Source organism: Carassius carassius, chromosome 9, assembly GCF_963082965.1.
Source record: "Carassius carassius chromosome 9, fCarCar2.1, whole genome shotgun sequence".
Lineage (NCBI taxonomy): Eukaryota > Metazoa > Chordata > Actinopteri > Cypriniformes > Cyprinidae > Carassius > Carassius carassius.
Window position 1 is genome coordinate 15,222,824 of NC_081763.1, and position 22,281 is coordinate 15,245,104.

Here is a 22,281-nt window from a genome sequence, read left to right on the forward strand (position 1 = left end):
GACACTGACTGACTGAAAACCACAATAAAAATGCACTGAACATGGTGTGAGTATAATGTAGGAAGCAAAGAAAGCAGTCCACTTGTAGAATACATGAATTTCATTTATTATTTTATTTGTGTTGATACTCATGAAATGCCCCATGAAGAATGCCATAAACCAAGTTTCATGTAAACAATATGCCTGTCCTGATAAGCTAATAATGGCATTGATAAAAAACTTTGCTGTATGTTTAAAGGCAAACAGCATTTGTAGAGTCTGTGCATGTTTGACTAAAGTAAGTCCCTTTAAGGCATAGTATATAAGTTAGTATGTATGTATAGTAAGGGTATTCTATAGTCTTTGGTTTGACTAGACGAGTGAAGTACATTGTGTATTTGTGTTTTATCACGTGTCTTGTTTGTGCCTTCTAATATAGTTGGATAACAAGGTGGGGTAATCAGTCATGACTCCTGTTGCTCCCGCAGCAAATGCAGTCTTAAAATCCTGTTCCTCATTACACACAAAGAGATGAATCTAAAGAGAGGAAGAGAGAGGAAGAACATTTCTTTTTCATCATTTTGAAGGTAGGTACACCCAACCCGAGACTATAGTTTCTCACCAAAAATTCAAGTCACTCAATACGCTATGCTGTTTCGTAAAGGAAGTTCAGCCAAAAACAGACACAATAAAAACATCACAATAATCTACACAATTCCAGTCCACCATTTAACCATTTATGAATTGAAAAGTTGCGTGTTTGTAAGAAACAAATCCGTCAATAAAGTGTTTTACTTAGTCTCTGGCCAAAGTACAAGTCCATAATTCATAATAACGCCTTCTCCAGTGAAAATATCCATCGCCTGTTGCCCTCTCACATCAAAATCCATGGACATATATATATTTTTTTTAGAACTGTTTTCACATGTAAACGGTCTGCTTATTTATTTCCTGATTTAGAACTTATTTAGTTGATTTTTTTTTTTTCACTGGAGAAAGCAATATTATGACTAGATTATGGATGTGGAAGACTCAAATTTGAAGCAACAGCTTGAAGTTAAAAATGCCTAAATGATGGATTTGTTTCACAGATTTTTGTTTCACAACATGTTAATTGATAAACTGGATTTGTGTGGATTGCTTGTGGATTATTGCTATTTTTAATCAGCTGTTTGAACATTTTGACAGCACTTATTCACTGCAGAGGTTTCATTGGTGAGAAAGTGATGTACTGCTAAATTACTCCAAATTTGTTTTGATGGAAAAACAAACTAATCCACAATTTGGATGACCTGAGGGTGAGTAAATTGTCAGCAAATGTAATTTTGGGGTGAACGTCTTCTTTATTAACACAAAAACATGATATAGCATGGCCACACACCTGAATACCCCTATCCCTGAGGTGCTTGAACATCCCTTTTCTCAGTGTTAGTCTGAAAAATAAAACACAGAAAACCATAAAACCTTAATTAAAAGGATAGTCTAATACTACTACTAAAATAAGTTACCTCTCTATTAAGAAGATGACCAGTCTGCTTCTCAGAATCCACGTTTCAGGAATGTATTCTCTGTAGAAAAGAGATCGTGAAAATGCATCCGTGTGAGAAACATGCACACAACATGGTATGGAAATATTTGGTGTATACAGACCTGTTTATGATTTGTGGTAAGTAGAACTGCAAGAAACTCTCTCCGAGGGGAACAAATGGCAGGAGACCGGTGTAGTAGAGCAGGAGCATCTTTAAAGCCCGCTTTACAGTGAACATGTAGGGCATGGAGGAGTTCTGCCATTGACAAAAAACAAAGATGTAAGAAAGAGGGAAGTATGTGGGCGATTTATTACTCAAATAAAACAGGTAGAGTGGGACATAAATGCACACGCACTGTTTTGCGACAATTTTCCATGATGGTGGAGTCAACAGAGGCCCAAACTGAGATGGCTTCTCTGTTGTATTTCTTCACAAGTTCAGAAATCTGAAAAAGGTAGTTCATAAAATATAACATTATTGTAGATAAGAACAAAAGAGGGAGGCTTAGTAAACTGATGTAGGTAAATATGGTTAAACAATTAGGAGAAATATTATGGGTCATTTTGATGTTTTAAATTATATATTGGGGATGATGATTACTCTCTTGCCTTCTCAATCAGCACGCTGTTATTCTCTTTGACTTCAATGTTTACAGCTATGTGTGGAAATTTGCAGAAAACATCCTCTAATAATGCAAAGCTTCTATCTGACCCAGTGCTGAAGTGGCCTGTTCAAAGGGAAGTAAAACATGTATAATGATTATGCATTAATAAATATGTTAATATGTGTTTGCAATTTTACTGGTAAAATCACACACCTGCCTTAAAGGTCACCTCGAGTGTTTCTTTATAAGGTGGCAACTCCTAAAAAAAAATTATAATCATTAGCCAAAACCTGTGGTTTATAAAGATTGGCATTCAAAAGACTTTTAAATGTTTTTGAAAGAAGTCTCTTTTGTTCACCAAGGCTGCATTCATTTGACCAGAGTGCACTGAAACAATAGTATTGTTCGATGTTATTACTATTTTAAATATGTATGTCAGAGCTGAATTTTTAACAGTCATTACCGCAGTCATCAGTGTCACATGAATCATGATCCTCCAGAAATCACTCTGATATGAGCTTTTTTTTATTTATGTGAAACCATGATTCATTGTTTTCACACTCTGTAATGCATTCATGCCGAATAAAAGTATTATTTCAAAAATAAATAAATCTGACCCCAAAGTTTTGTGTAGGTACACATGGAAAGTGCGAATTGTTGGTAATAGAGCAGGTAGAACTGCACAGTGTATCAGGAGAAAAAATTAACTTTGACCCCTGACCTCCAGGTTTAAGGAGGAAATGTTGACATCATGCCCAGTCTGCCGCAGGAGGTTCTCATCATGTGACACAACCACATGACGATCTTTAGTTAAGTGACAGTCCAACTCCAGCATCTCTGTGCCCACTTCAGCAGCACTGAAAAGAAAAAAAAAAGACATTTTGGACATTGCTACTTTCATGAATGCTGCAAGAACAATTAGGGTTAATGTTTCCAGTGAATAAATGTCATGTGGATTTTCATGTATTACTGTAAATGACTTGAAATTTAATGAATGAGTGATTTAAACCAATTTTGCCACAGTCCTCATTCACTTCCATTAATTAAAAAAGAGTGACCTAAGTATTCACTTTTTGTTTTATAACAAATATTCAAATTCTATTAACATTATCAGTATGTTAATCTTTGGGATACTTGTTCCCATAAAATGAATGTGTAAATAAAATGTTGATTAGATGGACGGAGCAGTCACATAAATATAAGGTAGGAACTTAAAAGGAGCTGATAGTGTCTGAAAGACATCAACAGAAGTGATCAGAGACTCACTGTGTAAAGGCCCCCATAGTGTTCTCAATCCTTTCACCACTGCCTGAGGACAGAAAGCAGGAGGTCAGGACTCATTGACGCACAAACATAAAAAATCCTCAGAGTTAATCATTCACTCAGGCACATATTAACTAATTTTACATACAAACCCCATGAGGAAAACATTCACACATGCTATCACAACACTCAATTATCTAATGCTGTTCGCTGACAGTTTTATGGAATAGTCACAAGATTTCCCAATATTTATTAACAGATTACAGCAATATGCATTTAAAATAATCTAACTGTAAATCAGAAGGATTATGTAACTTCAAATGCATTGTGATAGGTCCTCTTTAAATCAAAAAGACGTTTGCTGTGATGATTTAATTAGGATTTAGTATTATTCTTCAGCATCATTACTATTGATTAGGTTTAATGTGACTTGAGCTGGCATAAGCTGGTTATTGACTCCGATCAGGTACTGTACCTCCCCTGTGAGAGATGTGGGTGCAGTAGAAGGCTGTCTGCTTCTTCTTGTGCAGAATCTGAGGGTTCTTCAGGAAGTACAGTGAAGTGAGAGCGTAGCCCCCCACAGCTGGGAGCAGGTAGTACAGGTAACTTGCCATGATTCCCAATATAAAGGGCTTTGAGAGCAGCAGGTGAAGGCAAAAATAGAAACCCGGTCTTTGAAGAAAAGATTGGATTTAAATATTGTGTAATACTTAAATTCTTTTAATTTAACACAGAAATTGTAACATTATACAATACTAACATTAAATGAATTGTGAAACGTATAATAAATACATCCCTGCAAACATGTCCTTGCGGGGCCCATGCTGGCTTTTTGCGAGCACAGTGGGCTAGGGCCAGCACACACCAAACCTAAACAGGTTTCTATTTAAATGTGCACATTGCTGATGTTTTTTGCAGAGATGGTACATACATTTGGATTTATGCCAAGAGTTTAAGACAGTGTATTTGTATGCATTTTAGAAGGACTCTTTATTGTTGAGTTTACCACATCATCGTCCAGTTTGAATATGGATTTATTAACATTCTTTTCCTCTCGACTATTTTTTGATTGTTCCTGGTTAGGAAGAGTCTGGTGTTTGAGAGCTGTGGCTTGTTTTCATTACAAAAGGCTGGGTTATTCATTTGCTATCAGCCAACTTCAGCTAGGACAGTGTTTGGATATTGATGTACTACAGATGAGACTTTCACACGCATCAACTTTCACATGACAAAATTCTACAATCTTACATTGCTTTGCTTGCTTGTTTTTTTTTTTTTTTTTTACTTTTTACTTTTGTGTATTTAAAAGTTTGGCTATATGTTGCTGTTTTAACCTTAATTGAATGTTTTCTATTTTGTATTTAACAAATCCATTGATTTGAAATCCCTTTGACTACTGTCCATTTTTGACAATATAGACATTAGTTATTATGTGGTAACTGCATCCATTACAGATGTTTTATAACTGCTCTTCCCAAAGACTTAAGTAATAGTAGCTGAAAAGTATTTAAAGTGATGTATTGTTATAGATCAGGGGTGCATCCTGTTCCTGGAGATCTATCTTCAGATTTCAGTACCAACTCTGATTAAACAAACCTGTCTGTAATTATTAAGTGCTCCTTCAGATCCTAATTAGTTGGTTCAGTTGTGTTTGATCAGGACCAGATTTGGGTACCCCTGTTGTAGATTAATAACGAGGTCTGCCCATGCAGGGCCAGCACTATGTGGCCAACGTTTTGCCTGTGAGCAAATTCTGAGAGGTCCTGCGCTGACAGTCCACTGGGGCCCCGTAAAGGGCCAGTGCAGGCTTGTTTGAGGGATATCAAAGGAAAAGTGTAATATCAAAAATATGCATTTTGATTTTTAATATTATGTTATATTTCTGTTAACATTCAAATTTCAATATTGTACAATAATTACATTAAATTAATTGTAAAAAATATATATATTCTATCCATAAACACACACAAATAAAATACAAATAAAATATAAATTAAGATTAAAATACTGGAGTATGTTCCTTTATTTTATTTTTGGGTATACATGAGAAATCCCCATCTCATAATAACAAACACCAAAAACATAACTTACCAGTATCTCTATTTATTTCTTTAACTTCTTTTTTGAGATATCCTGCGTTTCTGATCCAGATTTAGATCCAAGTAAAAGCAACTTCGCCAAGCACCTGTCTTCAGTGCGGATGTCAATATGATTTTCCTCTGCCTCGTCTCTCACTGCTTCAGATTACTACAGGTTCTCTCAGCCACTCCCTATCCCCCCTCACTTTGGCACTTTACTTACTAGGAAATGTTGCCTAATGAGCAAAGCATAACAAGACAGCAATGTAAAGCTTCTGCCTTTTGCTCGATTCCGTCTAATATCAATGTAGCCACACAAGAGAAAACCTACATAATGAAACCTTTCTCTCTAGGTGTGCATTCTCAGTTATCAGTCACTCACTGGTAGTTGCACTCTTTGTAACTCCAAATTCCCCCCTCCTTTTGGTTTTTGTTTTTTGACTGTAATGGGGTATGAATGTTTTGGAATGCAGTGGAATGCTCGACTTTTTGAATAAAGGTTACAAACACAGGTTTGCACTGTCTGTGAGTTTTCTGAGGCCTTCCAGCACGTATCATTCTGCTTCACTTTACTTGTACTTCATTACTTAAATGACTAATAGTGAATATACAATTCATATTCTCACTAGTGCAAATTAGGTTCAGGCAGGACAAACAGGATCAGGCAGACAGCATAAGGGGCTTTTGTTGATTGCATCATTGCAACAGTTGGTAGTAGCAGAGGACACGAGTTGATGTTTGGCCAGTATTCATGTTTTCACACATTTCAGTGCTTAACAAAGGCTTACAGTGGAATAAATGCAAACCCACAGTAATGCACACACAACAAATGTACACACTGATAGTTCTGCCTGTCAGCAGAACATTTTTGTTTTCTATTGTTCTGGTTTTGTATAGAATTGCCGAGAGACCATTAATGAATAAACAAAGGGTAGCAGAGAGAGATGGGAAGCGAGGCTAATAATCCCTACCTAATTCATGCAGTCTTGGCCAACTGTTTTCATCAAAAGCATTGATAGACCTCAGTTTCATCTAACATGAATCGCAGTGAATCAGTGTGTTAGATCACATTTCAGTCACTTCAGTTTTGTGTTTAAACAAGTCTGCACCCACACCCACAACCTAAAGAGCTCGATCTGTCTTCTAGAGCAGAATGCCTCACAGCAGAATTCTCAACCCATGCTGAAACATGTTGGCGACGCAAACGAGTCGTCCAACTGGACAGGCAACTTGGCTGATTTAAGAGGAGAGAAAAGGTAATGGAGTTCCCAGAAAGCAAGGAGTGGAATTAGGAGGAAAATATTTGTCCATTCATTAGCCATTAAATAATTAATAATGCTTTACTTTTAATTAAGAGACAAGATAATGATTTGTCTTTGAGTAGCAATTAAAAAAAGCGCACAAGCACATTTATTTAAATGCATCATGTGCACAATTAGGTTTTAAACAAAACAAAATCTAAAATACTTGTAATGCATTTTATTCAAAGATAATAATAAAAAAAAAAAAGATAATTTGAAAATGAAAAACTTGCAATATGTCAATTAGTCTCAATGTCAATATATAGGGCTTATGATTGTTGATGGTACATGGTATGATTATATGATTATTTAAAATAAAGAATTGGTGTACGTGTATTTAACTTGTTTGCTGAGAAATAAGTTTATTTCTTATTTTTCTTTTTCTTTGTAAAAATAAGTCAAATAGAATAAAACATTTCTTTATTTAAAAAATAAAAATAAAAAAGATAAAAAGCCCACACACACACAAGTCAAAGACTTACAGTATCAGGAATTTTATTTAATATACGTATATAATTCTGTTTTTGTTAATTGTTTAATTTATTATACCCATAAGCATATACATAAACTATAACCATCCATAGCTCATTTTTCTTGACAATCTACCCATACTGTTTAATCATCTTTTAAAATAATTCCTTATAAGATTTAGGGAAAAAAATAGAATTCAGAAACAGTGAACAGCCAATTATGTTTCACACCCAAAGCGAACAAAATGAAAGAAATGCAAAACATACTTTAAAAACAAAGGACAAAAGTTTTTAAATCCCTTTTCAGTTTTTAAAATAAAAAAAGACCTCACCAATATAACACCAGCAATAATCATAATAACAGCCATTAAAAAAACATTATGTTAACTGCCTCCTTTGCAGGCTTCAGAAATCATATACTGTATGCGGGCAGATTTATACGTGAGAAATACATCCTTAAATATATGTGTGTGTGTTTGTAAGACTGTTGACAGTCGCCATGGTCCCATTCACAATAAGCATGTCATTGCCATTGACAATACAGTAATATAGATAATCTTTTCCTTGGTAATGAGTGGTTTCCCTCAGATCACAGAGCGGGATGATCTCCCCTCCTCATGAGGAAGCAGAGAAGAGCAGCTTCTGGTTGGAAAGAACAGATGTACAGACACAGACATGGGATGTGAGTGACCAACCAACCGTCACTGCCTGCTACACCTCACACTAACACGTGGGGGATTAAGAAAAAAAGACTTAAGCTTATAATGAAAACAAGGGAACTTGTGTCACAGGAATAGATCAAACTGAAAGAAAAAATATATATATTTGGTCATGAGACGCAAAGTGCAGGTGCACCGGTTGAGAAATGTCACGTGATTGACGTGCGGAGTGAAATTCCTCTGCAGTTGAGACTCATCTCAATGGATTTGTACACAGGGGATTTATTAATTCATGCAAATCACACCCTGTATTTATGCAAAACAGCTACACACTGTGCCATTTTAACTCTTCCCACCTGAACATGCTTTCCTCATCCATGATTGGCCAAAAGCAACAATGGTTTCTTTAGAAACACCGTTGAAAGATGGCGACATACAATAAAGGCAGGTTGTTACGTCTAAGATGTAATGCATGCAGAAGAAGTCCATTTTCGAAATAAGAAAAACACAGCCAATCACAGGCAGGAGAGGCGTGAGGTCAGCAAGCCCTGTGGAAAAGCCCTTTGAAAAGTTCTGACATCACAGGGAGGGAATGAGACAAAATGTGCTATGGCTCTGAAAGTGTTAAGCTTGGCTATGATTCCTCAATCACTCACAGACAAGTGAAGAAAAAGAATGACGCGAAAGAAAAAGAGAAAGGGACCAACATCTGCAAGTAACAAAGCCAGAACGTGGGGAACTATGTGTGACTTATCAGAAAGGAATCATGGCAACAGTAGCCATGGACATGGTAACCAATGACAACTATTGTTATTCACAAAGAAATCAGTATCAACCCCCCTGAAAAAAAAAAAAATGCAAAAGAACGCACAACGGAGGTCTGCACACCACAGATCCTCCATCAAATGAACAGACGAGCGAGAGGAGGAGAAACAGGGAAAAGAAGCCAGCATTAAACAAAAAGATGATACTGATGGCTTAATTTCCCCAAGAACATTGGCAAGAGTCTCAGTTCTCAACAGTAGAACATGATATTTTACAGCAGATGATACTATTCCATCTCACGCTTTCCTCCATTCATCCTGCCTGTCGCCGTTTCTCTTTTACTCAAGATATTTCTCAAGAATCAAAGCAAGACCTATTTTTCCCCAGAATAGAAAACAAAATAAAAGTCCAACCTCATTAAATGAAACATAATTTGTCTTTGAATGATTAAAAAAAAAAGAAACACAAGCAATGACTTTATATTTCAAAAGCTATTCAAATATAAATCCCAAAACATTACAAAACACATTTTGTGACTGATCGTAACGTTCAAATTACAGTGTACAAACAGATCGGCAACTTACAATACGCCAAAGAAACTCAAAACCACTTATATACACACACACACGCACCAGTCAGAGCCTATCATAGAGATCCTCCTTCTCTCTCTCCATCTCTGTGGAATGGGGAAAAAAGACCAGTCGAAAGACACCCTCGAGAGAGACATAAAGAGAAAGAGACGGATAAAAACAGAGAGAGAAGCAGGGTATTGATAGAAAGGGTGAAAGATTCAATTGTTTCAGAGAGCAGGAGCTGTGTGTGGTATGCGATGAGAATAGTGAGTCTGGCGGTCCCAATTAATGAAGTTATGATAAGATGATATAAGCCCAAACTAGCGCACAGCTTCCCAGCAGGAAAGAGAGATGGACAGATAAAATAAAGCTGAAGTTTTTAAATGTACATTTTCCCACTTTTTATCTTGTTTTTTTTATGTATATGTATATATGCATGTATATGTTTTTGCAGGTTGTCTGGAGTTATCTTTATTGGAGACTCCACGCTGCTCAGTTGTTCTCTGTGATGGCTGCAACAAAATAAAATAAAAGCATCAATGACCATCAGTGACCAATGAAAGGTTTAAACATGGAAATTCTTCAAAACCAGTGTAAGGCTTTACTCAATTTAGGAATAATATAAAGAATTGCTTTCATAAAAAAAAAATCATACTGAAACTATATATTCTCTAAAAGAATTATTTACATGTTAATATAATGAACAGACAAAGAAAGCTGACTACTATAAAGATAAATATTCATTTTTGTGTTAGATGAAAAATAATGAAAAACAAAAGATTTCATAATATGTCAAATAAGTTGAAGAAATAGTTCAACCAAGAACAGACAGCAGTAGCTTTCAAATCTCATCTGTACTTGTACATTAAAATGTATTATACAAGGTATAGATAAAATGATATATAGATAGATTGATAGATATAGTAAGAAGACTTAAATATGAATATGCACATGCATAAATAAAATTTTAAAACTTGACAAAACATTTACATATTTAAGGACAACTTAAATATTTTTTTTATAAATATCTTATTTTGTGAAAGGAAGAAATTCATACAAGATAAACTGAACATCAATTCATTTTTGGGTGAAATATCTCTTTAACTGCTGTGATTCGGTTTAAATATCACTAAACCCCTAGGAAGCATATATTAACATCAGTTAAATCTCACACTTGTAGATTTGGACATTTGACATGTGCTTTTGTACCTGTCCCCCTCAGGAGCCCTGGTATGTGGCCTGGAAGCGTGCCGTCTCCTCATAGATCAGCTCTTTCAGCTTCTCTTTAGGAAGGTCGTCCAGCTCCATGTTGAAAGTGAAAGGCTCCTCAGCCACCGGCTGAATTTGCAAACAATGCCAAATTACTGTAAGGCTTAACTAACTGATATGGGATTGTACAGATGACAGACTTAAGGGGCGTGAGACAGAAATGATGGAGATGGAGAGGGGAAAGAAAGATACCTCATCAGAGGGGTCATAGTACTGCTCCAGGTAGGGGTGGGCCAGTGCTTCCTCCACGGTTATACGTTTGATGGGGTTAAAGGTCAACATGCGGTCCAATAAATCCAGAGCTGAAATGCAATGGTAAACATACATAAAGAAGTTCCACTTCTATGTTAAATTGAGAATTAGAAAGGAACTTAATCACTAGTACCAACATACAACCTACAAACTTTGCACAACTACAGTCATAATAGTCACAGAGAAAAAGCATACAAGGATCTCTTCCCTGGCAATGTTTTATTTAACATACTTTCACAATGCAGCCAGACCGTCAAAAGACCATTTGTTGACGCGCACATTTGTTCAGTACTTGAAACAGCTTACTGCCAGACTCCTCTTACATGCATATAATTTCACTAAACATCCTAATGTGCGTGCTTACCTTTGTTGTCTGCCTTGTTTAACAGAGTGCTCCATGGGACTTTAGGTTTCTGGGGTAAAGACTGGAGGTAGTTCCTGGCCTTCATGTTGATGATGCAGTTCAGATCATCTTGAGAGGGGGAGCCCAAAACACCTGATTGAGGGGCAGGAAAATGATCACAAAATGAACACTGTGCTTGCATTACCAAATGGGTCAAATAACAACAACACAGTGGTCCTCAACTGAAAACCATTGTTTCTACGATCTATTTGGGCTTTTGGGAAAGAAGCCCTGATAGGTCATGGACAGCAAGGAAAAAAATGCTATAGAATATAATAAAATGCAACTAACTTTGCATGAACATTTGGGCTGTGTTATGTAAATCTTCCCACACAGTGACATAGCGATGTGGGGGCGTGTTTAAATGAGCCGTTTAAGGAGGGCGTGGACAAGTCTTAACTTTGATAAAGACTATCTCTTTGGGTTCGAGATTTTAGTCTTTGCAACTTTAGGGATCTCATCTCTGCATGAACAGCTTGTAACACTCCAAAGAGAAATGAAAACTTGAAATCGCATCATATGACACTGGTTTAAGCATTGGTTTTTACTAGGGCTGCAACAAACGATTATACTGATAATCGATAAATCGAACGATTAATTGTCGATTATTTCACTGATTAATCAATAGAATTTGATTGATTATTCAGCTCTTGCAATTAGTTAAAATACTGTTATACATAACAAATAAATAAGAGTCTAATCACTTCAGCTTTGGGAAATAATATTATGTAATTACAATTATTATACAATTCATTTATACAAATAAATAAATTTGACACACAACATGAGATGACAGAGAAACCTTCTTATTTACCATTTAATTACTGTATGAAAATTAACTGAATGACACCTGATTCTGCCTAACATCTCCTTTCGTAAGTATATCATATTGATAAGAAACAAAATAAAAGTAAGTGATTAGATGTTTTATTTTTGGGTAAATAATTTTATTCACAATAAACACAACCACTCAGTAACATTGAACAGTAACATTGTTTTTAAAGAAGTTTCTTCTGCTCATCTAGCCTGCATGTATTTGATCCAAAGTATAGCAAAAACAGTACATTTGAAAGATTTTTTACTATTTAAAATAATAATTATATTTGAATATATTTTAAAATGTAATTTATTCCTGTGATTTCAAGGCTGAATTTTTAGCATCATTACTCCAGTCACATGATCCTTCAGAAATCATTCTAATATACTGATTTGCTGCTCCAAAAAACATTTTATTATTATTATTATTATTGTTGAAAACAGCTGAATATAATTTTTTCAGGTTTCTTTGATGAATAGCAAGTTCGGAAGATCAGCATTTATCTCAAATAGAAATATTTTGTAACATTACAAATGTCTTTGTCAATTTAAAGCATCCTTGGTAAATAGAAGTAAATAATAAAATAAATAAATAATGATATTAACTCCAAGCTTTTGAATGGTATTGCGTATAATGTTACAAAAGCTTTTTATTTCAGATAAATTCTGATCTCTGGATCTTTATATTCATCAAAGAATCTTGAAAAAAAATGTACTCAACTGTTTTAAATATTGATAATAATAATAAATGTTTTTTGAGCAGCAAATCAGTCTATTAGAATCATTTCTGAAGGATCATGTGACCTTGAAGACTGGAGAAAATTCAGCTCACAATAATTTGATCACAAGAATAAATTACATTTTAAAATATATTCAAATAGAAAACAGTTATTTTAAATCGTAAAAATATTGCACAATATTACTGCCTGAATATGAGAATAAAAACAGTCCTGAGCTAGATTAAGCTTTGATCTCTGCAAACCAAACTATCACTTTAATCAAATATTTAATAATAATGTTTAATACCGTAAAGCTGCTTGATTTAAGGTATTGCATAAAATACTATAGGCGTGAGGTGAATGCTTTACTGAGCTCGTGCAAACATCCACATCGGTGTAATAAGATGCATTTTTAACTGCTGCTTTCACACTGCTGAGATATTTTTGTTGTTGTTGATTTCGTTATTGACAGGAAAGCGCGCATTATACATTTTCATATCCAAATGCCATTCAGTTTGGCTCGGGTGCGGGTGCTTAGCGCTGTTTCTCTTCTTCTCTTGAATTGCATCGAGGACGGCTGAATTACAGTATTGCGCTACAGCACCACACTGGTCAAACAGCATTATTGCAGGCTCTAAATTAGGTCAAATTAAATCAAACGACTACTCGACGATTTTTTTATTGTCAACATTGTCGATAATGTCGACTTATCGTTTCAGCCCTTGTTCTTACCCAATATGTGGTTGAGCTGGTCCAGATAATGCTTCCCAGGGAAGATGGGTTTGTTGGACACCATCTCAGCCAGGATGCAACCCACAGACCAAATATCAATGGACTTGGTGTAACCCTGAAAGATTAAGACAGAGAATGTCAAAACATGCATCCAGTTAATAGGTTAAATCCTAATGACATAGACATACCTTGGAGTTGAGCATGATCTCAGGAGCACGGTACCAGCGAGTAGCCACATACTCTGTGAGGAAACCGGTGTGGTCATGTTCTGGGTCGGCTATCCGTGCCAGCCCAAAGTCACAGATCTATGGGTGAGGAAGGATAATTATTCTCCAATCTCCACAAAACCTTCCAACAGGTAAGTTTTTAAAGTCCCTCATTTCTATATTTAGCTTCACTAGGATCATTGCTTTAAGATTAAAGAAAGCACAAGAATTACACTACTAAATTTAATCCTGCGTTCCTCAAAATATCTGCACTGAAATAGATTGCTTACAAAATGATTTCCATTTCACATTAGGTTTTGTTTTATATCTACTCTTTAGAGTCAGCTTATCTGTTTGAAGCTGCTGTGTTATTGTAGTGTTACTGTCAATGCACTTAACACTAAGATTTCTTCAGGAAAATCTGTGTGGCTTTTCTGACCTTGAGGTCACAGGTGGTGTTGATGAGAAGGTTCGAGGGCTTCAAGTCTCTGTGCAGCACATTGGCAGAGTGAATGTATTTCAGCCCTCGCAGGATCTGGTACAGAAAGTAGCAGATATGGTCATTGCTGAGATTCTGTGTCTTCAGCAATTTGTAAAGGTCGGTCTCCATCAGGTCCTGTACAATATAGCTGAAATGCAGTTAAAGAACTAAAGCATAAAACTGTGATGATAAACACACGATCTTCAAAATACAACGGTATGTGCAACAGCTCAGCCTACTGCATTGTGAGCCTGTTGAAGTGCATGATTAAGGATACACATCCCTCATACAATCGATGCGACGCGCTCTGAGGATGTCATTGATGCCAATGATGTTCTCATGACGGAACCGCAGGAGGATTTTGATCTCCCTCAGGGTGCGCTGGCAGTAGGTCTGGTGTTCAAATGGACTGATCTTCTTAATGGCCACTTTGACCTTATTCACATGATCAATAGCTGAACTGCAAGCGGCAGGGAAAGAGATGGTGAGATGAGAGGAGGGAGTATTAAAAAAAATTTAATAATAATAATCCACTCATACAAGCTTGTGCACATTTTAAACTCATGTCGTTTTGGGAACAATGTTAAAACGAGTGAACAGAGATGCTTAAACTTTAGAAAAATTCTGAATGTCAACCTTAGGCTATTATAAGTATTATATTAATTGAGATGTTTATCAATTGTTGAAATCCCTGCTGTGCTGTGTGTGTTTTAGCTATAACCTATAAATGAACTTTTAATGTTAAAAAATTATTTTGCATATATTAACAATATTTAGATTTTTTTTTTTTAAATAAAGACAACCATGTTTTTTTAAAAGGGTACAAAAGCGTTTTAGTGCCACGTAAAAAAAGAAATTGATTACGAGATTAGTCAAATGTCTGTCAGTCAAACACGAGAATAAAGTCAAAATATTTTGAGAATTAATTTAAAATGACAAGAATAAAGTTGAAACATTAAGCACCTGGAGATTTTCAACTGATTTGAATATATGTGGGATTATAAGCAGAAATCATACCATGTGTCATATACTCTCAGGGACAGTATGGTTGGAAACAATATTTCACGTCTTAGAATGCATTCATTATTTGTAGTGCACCAGTCACCCAATAATGGAAAAAAGCTCTGTGGTTTTGGTACTTTTAATATAAAAAAGTCCCAGCTTTCAAATTCTGTTTCATAAATTCAGTTTAATAGTGAAATACAAACGAGGTCTTAATGTTTTTCACACTCTTTAATGTGGCGTGACAGATTGCTGTATTCACCTCTGTTTAAGCGGCATGTAAATCAATAATCTTTTTGATTACGATGAGACAGTTTTTATAGACCTCAATATGGATGCAAGATAAAAATCGGCACAATGTTTCTCGTGCGTAAAAATGATCGTGGTTTTGCGCAGCTTGTCAGTGAACAACAGTTTGGTGTAGTAAACGCTGCTCCATGTGAAAGCGCGCATGTGTAGAGATTTACAGCTGATTACAGAACCGGCTTTACTGATGAGATGCGCATTCATCGTGCCAATATTTATTTGTTCATCCATAGACTTTAATATAGACAATCTCAAAATATAGTACTCAACATTTGAAGTGGATCAAAACATTTCATCAAAGTATCGTAATACCCGTTCTTGTCTTAGGACAACTTTGATTAACTTTTCTGATCCACTTCAAATATCGACTAGTAAAGTATAAATTTAATCTCATAATTGCTATGAATTAATTCTCGTAATTTTTTACTTTATTCTCAAAACTTTGACTTTATTTTCGAAATTACATTATTCTCAAAACATTTTGACTTGATTTTTGTATTGCTACAACTTTAATCTTGTAATTTTGATTTTTTTCTCCCCCTTAAAGTATTATGTCTTTAATATGCAATCTTACAATTTTTTAAATTTTTTTTTTACATGGCACTAACTGGGGAGGTGGGGTATTTGTATACATTTGAAAATGTTATTATTAAAGAAAACAGCTTGCTATATTTTTTTTCTATTTTACGTTTTCTTTTCATTTATTATATAAATTAAAACAACAGCAACAAAGACCTTGCTAAGTAAACTGAGACTTGTTATAGCACTTGCACATCTTTGCTCTCTTGTTGATTTTGATTGCTTCCATTGTCCTCATTTGTAAGTCGCTTTGGATAAAAGAGTCTGCTAAATGACTAAATGTAAATGTAAAAATGTTTACCAAAATTAACACATTAACAAATTCAAAACACCAAAAAAATTATAATAATTTAAGTTGTTTTTTATTTTAATTGTTAAATATGAATTCCCATAAATCTCAGATGGAAAAGGCAATTTTACATGGATCTAATGTATTTAAATTGTTTGGTAAAGTGCACTATATTTGTGGAAAAAGTCTAGTATCTGTTTCTTTATATAATTTCTTACTATGCAGCAGTCTGCCCAACCCAAAGATATCCATAGAAGGCCATTGTGTTTTATTACAGGGGGTTTGTTTACATCCTCTAGCAAAACTTGACAGTAATTTTGAGGATGGAAGACAGACCAACGCGCACAGCTCTGAATTATGCAACTTAACTATTTTGCCATCATTTAACCACATCTTACCAACAGCTGACATCTCAAAAACTGTGGGATCTTATTTCCAGAAAAAAGCGAAATGTTGGCTAACCCCCTTCATGCACATTCGGCCGCATCGTAGCCACGCCTGTTTCACAAGCTCAGACCGAGATGTCAGATTGTCAGCTGAGGAGCCAACAGCACAGACATGCAGTTACACACCACACAGACAAACAAACAAACAACAAAACAAGCACAGCCCTAAAATCAAGAATGACAAGTGGCATTCAACATCCAAACTCATGTTCTCCAGCACATGTATTCGCTTGCAGAGAGACACTGGCTGTTTGAACGCTGGCGGTCTGTACTGCACTTCTGAACGCTCCGAGCAAGAATCTGATGCCAAAAAAAAATATACCTCTTCATGTCGGCAGAGCGCCATGCTTTCAAACACAGCCAGCGTTGTAGAAATGGGATTTATTCCAATGCATTACTAGTAATCTATTGTTAGCGCTAAGTTTCTGGGAAGGATAATGGAAGGAAATCTGTTGAACGGAGAAAATTATTCAGTTGCTTTTGAAACCCATTGTATATCTTCTTTCCTCTCTCCAAAGAGTGAATGTGATATGTCATAGACTTTCAGAGAATCAACAATATTTTTATTTACTACGAAGAGCTGGTCATTAACTTTAACGTTACCAGAACATTAATTCTCGCCCCGATCCAACACACAAAAAAGCGTTTCCGCTTACCAGACCATCCCATAGGCCCCCTCCCCGATGTACTGGAGATCGGTGTATCGGGGGCCAACATCAAAATATTGTCCCTTAACCGACTCCAGGCCAGGCTTGGGTCCCGTCGCTCCATTGGCTCCCCCGGGCGCGACGACACCTCCAGCACCGGCGGCGCTGCTACTCGAGACCGCGGCTCCCGCCGCAGCCGCGCTACTGCCCGATTCCGCCATCGCTTCTGTCCAAAAATCAGTCGCCTTCGCGCAGTCTTCGGGAGGAAGAGGGCTTCCTGTTTGCCTTCTGATCAAAGACGGGTATATCGAATACAAAGGCTGCCTTTACACGGTGCGCTTTCTTGACAGTAGAAGAGGAGTCGGTCAAGGCCCCCTGTGGATGCGAGTGCGGAACGAGCGTGCATCTAAAAGAATCGTGAGCGCGAACGCGCACTTCCCCTGTACAACATTCGGGGGCGCGCGCTGCGCGTGAAAAGCTAGAGCAAGCAGCCGCATTTGTGCTCGAGTGGGTGTGCAGAATGACGCCACCCACGGGTTTGGCTAGCAGGCCCTCCGGCGTGATTTAGTTTGTGGTTGGAAAACATAAAGGGAAAGGAGAGTATGTTAAAGTGTGAGATAAACAAACGAACTCGTCATATTTTCCACCATCTGAACATTTACCACTGGAACAAAAACGGGGGACATAATAATAAATTCATAATAATAATATTTTTTTAACATTAAATATACACATACATATAAGGTATACATAATAATAATTATTATTATTACTTAAAGGTGGTGGATTGTGATATTTTATACTAATTTCCCATTTTGATAGAGGTAAATATAACCATTTAAGCATCCTTTATACACATTTGTATATTATTTATTATTTGATGCATTTAAACAAACACATGTACACAGTTTCAAAAGGTCTTAATTGTGTCCATTATATTGTGTACGATTTTCCTTTTAAGAAATGTTTAGCAAACATTTACTACTAGAGAGTTTCACATATACAGCAGTGCAGCCAACATTCACAATTCAACATTTTACATAAGCCAGGGGCTGAAGACAAGGAAAGAAGGACATACAATTACACTGAAATTATAAAAAAGAAAGAAAAATAAATGATAAAAAATGTACAAATTAAATTAAAACATGAAAATGCTTAAATACACTAAACAACTTTCTTGTTTATCAAATTATAAATATATTTAGGTATTGTTTAACTTCGATTTTAGGAGTTGTTCAAAAATAATAGTTTTTAATTCACCATACTTGCATCGATATAAGCTAGACTTTGCCAACAAAAGTAACACATTTATCAAATAATATCCCTCACGGAATGACATATCGTAAGTGTGAAATAAAACAAACAAATTATATTTTCAAAAAAAGTTGAAAGCTGGGCATGATATATGTTCTAACGAGCAGAGATGAGGTACGCAGTACAGCCAGTGCTCCTAAACGTGAGGATTGCGTCACCGACAAGGCTGGGCTGCTCTCTCACTTCCTGGTTACTGCAGCTCCGGCTTTCATACATACGGTAGTTTTGGAATGAAAACAATTTCCCCTAACATTAACTGGGTTGCATCGGTGCATCTAGCGCTTAGTCTTTTTGGGCTTCCGTACGTTGCTGGCACAAGTGGATTTTGGTATGTAAATGAATGTAATAATGTATGTAATAATTGAATGTAATAATTTACATTTATTAAAATTCTGAATCTGTAGTTGTGACACAAGGTTGAATCGACAGCTTCTCTTTCTCTTAATAATGTTTGTTTTAATAATAATTGTTGACTTGTGAGTCTTAAAATGAAAGAAACGCTCCGTGATGGTACATCAGTGACTTGTGCAATAGAAACCTCAGGCTTCAATCAATAGTAGTTTCTTTCAACCAATTTTCAGCAGGAGGAACGCCTTAAGTCGTATTTCCAGTGTCTGTTCATCAGCATCTGTCTACATGTCTCCTGCCGCACCCGTTAAGGCTCGTTGTCCGGTATATCCCGGCTCAGACACACACCGCTTCCTTGTTTCAGATGACAAAGTAGACTGGGACACAGACTGGCTCCAGTACAGCCCTGTTAACTACACCGCACCCACTGTGCTGAAAAAGCCTGTTTGGGCTGACCCAGAGATTGGGTGAGTATTAAATAAACAAACAAATCATATAATGTGTGTATTTTATGTGTGTAAATTTGAACTACAATCCTACACAAACACTACACAGTGATAATGATTGACCTGATAATGTTGGGAAACATATGTATAAAAATCTATTTATGCTTTCTTTAGTGCATTTTCCCCGCAATTCAATTCTTTGGATGGATCTGTGGACAGGAGAAGTCACGAGGGCCCGTATCATATCCAGAATGGCAAACCACTGTGAGTCGAACATTAAAACACCAGATCATCCAAAATATTTCAATAATTGCGATATTTACAATGCTTGCATTGCTGCTTATCTCTGTCTTCACTCGCTGTAAATCATCCTCAGAAATCCACATGGAAGAACTGGGCTGGAGGGCCGAGGATTACTGGGAAGGTGGGGTCCAAACCACGCCGCTGATCCAATAGTTACCAGGTACTAAAATGTGTGTCGTAATTAATGGAAACTGACTCTTTCCCATTTGACCGGTTCAACAAGTTCATGCATGCAAGGTATTTTGTGTATAATGAGGCAGGGTTCACATGCTTGAAACCCTCTTGAATACACATTTCAGTTTCCTGTGGTCTCATACAGGTGGAAAAGGGACTCTACAGGACAGCTTGTCCTCCACACTAACTCTCAACTACCTGTGCTGCAGTTTGTGTCCATTAAGAGGTTGGACTGTGGTGAATGGGCCATCCCAGGGGTGAGTATGAACCTCAGTGCTTGTTTTACATTTCCAAAGTGGTTATTTTGAGCGAGCTGTGTATTATGTGTGGGGTGAGCAAGTTTAAAATTCATTCTGCTAATATGCAAGATGGTTATGAAATTTTTGTTGTGTGTTCAGGGAATGGTGGACCCTGGAGAGCGCATTTCTCAGACATTGCAGCGCGAATTCTCAGAAGAGGCATTGAACTCTCTGCAAGCATCTCCAAGTGACAGGGAAAAGATCCAAAAGCGAATCACTGAGCTTTTCGACTCAGCAGGTCTTCAGGTGAGACCATGCACTTACACTTCAAAAGTTGGGAATAATTACGATATTTAAATGCTTCTGAAAGAAGTCTCAAATCTCACCAAGGCTGCATTTTTTTATCAAGTATTGTGAGATTATTCTTATAATTTAAAAGAATTGGTATCTATTGGAATATATTTTATAACGCATATAATAATTCATATAAATGTCAACATATTCTGTTGGTCAACATGGTGAACTTGTTTGACCAAATTTAACACAAAGTGAAACGTTTTCACCCTCACGCAAAAGAGATCACGCAGATTCCTGTTGCACTAACTGGATTTCACCAAACAACTGTAGGTGTAACCGCACCTTAAGCATTGCAGCATTATATAACACAGTCTCTTTTCTTCCTTTAGGTGTATAAAGGTTATGTAGATGATCCAAGAAATACAGATAATGCTTGGATGGAGACAGTTGCAGTCAATTTCCATGATGAATCAGGTAAAAACAGTGTATTGATGAAACGCGATAATATTTGGCATGATAGGCATGAGTAGATTGTTCTATCCCATGTATTTAAATCAATTCTTTCCATCTAGGCAATAGTGTGAGTGAGCTTCCACTGCAAGCAGGCGACGACGCAGGTCAAGTGAGCTGGATTGATGTTGACTCCTCCCTTGATCTTTATGCGAATCACTTGCATTTCCTAGAGACAGTTTCTAAGGAAAGAAATGCCCACTGGTAACAGACAATAGTAAAAAGTGCTCTCTGCTGAAACATAAATGAAGGAAATCTTTTTATGAGTCTAATCTGAATTAGAAAATACGGCACATATTAATATGAAGTGTGTTTGCCACAACACTGCCAAAATTGCATTCCAATAAACCAAAGATTAACCTCAATTATCTGTATGCTTTCTAAATATCCAGTAAAGCATGGTTCCTAGAAATTAAGGCATACAGATTGTTTATTGTTTTATTGTTAGAAGTTCCTATTACACTGAACTGAACACTACTACTTAAGAACTCATGTACGACTCTTTCTGTAATAATAATAATAATAAAGAGCATCCTATACACTTATATTCTGTGTGTTGTTTTACTTTTTAGTCTGTTGTGCTACATTTCAAAATTTTGAGGAAGATGATTTGGCAGAAAGTATTTGATACCAAAGTGATTCTAGTCCTTTTATTTTGACACTCAAAAAGCAACTAGAGCCAGAAATATCAGAAAGTGTCAATGTGTTTAGTCTGCTCAGTCTGAACATCATGGACACTACAAATTCTCTAAAAGCATGTTTCTTTTATACTTGTTCAAGGAAATCTCCAGGTTCAATACAAGTCAATCGCCCTAAATGGAGGTTACAGTGAGACATGAATCGAAAAAGACCTTGCATTGGTGTTTGCAACAGATTTGATCATGTCAACATTAAAGCTCAAGAGTGACACGGGGCAAAGAATTCTTGACGTTGGTTTTAATCTTGCAAAAATGGCCAAGTATGTGCTCTCACATTAGGGAACAGCATTGTTGATGAGGAAGAAATATCAGTCATAGAAATTTTCATCAGGACTTTCATTTGAATGATACTGTGGTGACAAAATCATGTCTATGATCATGATTTCTTGACATCTGGTGAACTGTTGTACACATGATGGGATCAGTTAAATGATTGTTAGTTGTAAGCTCCCATTTAAGAGATCTAATTAAGACAGTTGATCTAATTAAGAGTAAAGAAAAATGTACAGATAATGTTCTCACCCCCTTGTCATCCAAGATGTTCATGTCATTCTTTCTTCATTCATAATTATGTTTTTTGAGGAA

General features: G+C 36.3%; 3 protein-coding genes across 4 annotated transcripts; 1 reads left to right on the forward strand and 2 right to left on the reverse strand.

The window, feature by feature from the left end:
• Positions 1–82: 82 nt before the first annotated feature.
• gdpd3a (glycerophosphodiester phosphodiesterase domain containing 3a) lies at positions 83–5,830 on the reverse strand. Of its 2 annotated transcripts, none has more exons than XM_059557273.1 (11): positions 5,467–5,830; positions 3,851–4,047; positions 3,379–3,421; positions 2,834–2,969; positions 2,326–2,371; positions 2,117–2,235; positions 1,864–1,953; positions 1,630–1,763; positions 1,488–1,547; positions 1,361–1,412; positions 83–516 (listed from the first exon to the last, which is right to left on the reverse strand). In XM_059557273.1, the coding sequence occupies exons 2-11, from the start codon at positions 3,987–3,989 to the stop codon at positions 388–390; spliced, it is 948 nt and encodes a 315-aa protein (XP_059413256.1). In that variant the 5' UTR covers positions 3,990–4,047; positions 5,467–5,830; the 3' UTR covers positions 83–387. The 2 variants fall into 2 exon arrangements, with proteins under 2 accessions (XP_059413256.1, XP_059413257.1); XM_059557274.1 differs by having other exon boundaries at positions 5,458–5,830.
• Positions 5,831–7,232: 1,402 nt separating this feature from the next.
• LOC132149058 (mitogen-activated protein kinase 1-like) lies at positions 7,233–17,831 on the reverse strand. Its single transcript, XM_059557966.1, has 9 exons — positions 17,377–17,831; positions 14,376–14,558; positions 14,057–14,246; positions 13,600–13,716; positions 13,412–13,526; positions 11,106–11,237; positions 10,682–10,791; positions 10,430–10,558; positions 7,233–9,732 (listed from the first exon to the last, which is right to left on the reverse strand). Exons 1-8 carry the CDS (start codon positions 17,586–17,588, stop codon positions 10,439–10,441), a joined length of 1,179 nt encoding a protein of 392 aa, XP_059413949.1. The 5' UTR covers positions 17,589–17,831; the 3' UTR covers positions 7,233–9,732; positions 10,430–10,438.
• Positions 17,832–18,815: 984 nt separating this feature from the next.
• LOC132148581 (ADP-ribose pyrophosphatase, mitochondrial-like) lies at positions 18,816–21,273 on the forward strand. The gene is made up of 8 exons (XM_059557275.1): positions 18,816–19,009; positions 19,263–19,496; positions 19,650–19,739; positions 19,852–19,938; positions 20,098–20,209; positions 20,351–20,497; positions 20,878–20,962; positions 21,061–21,273. Exons 1-8 carry the CDS (start codon positions 18,912–18,914, stop codon positions 21,204–21,206), a joined length of 999 nt encoding a protein of 332 aa, XP_059413258.1. The 5' UTR covers positions 18,816–18,911; the 3' UTR covers positions 21,207–21,273.
• The last annotated feature ends 1,008 nt before the right edge of the window (positions 21,274–22,281 follow it).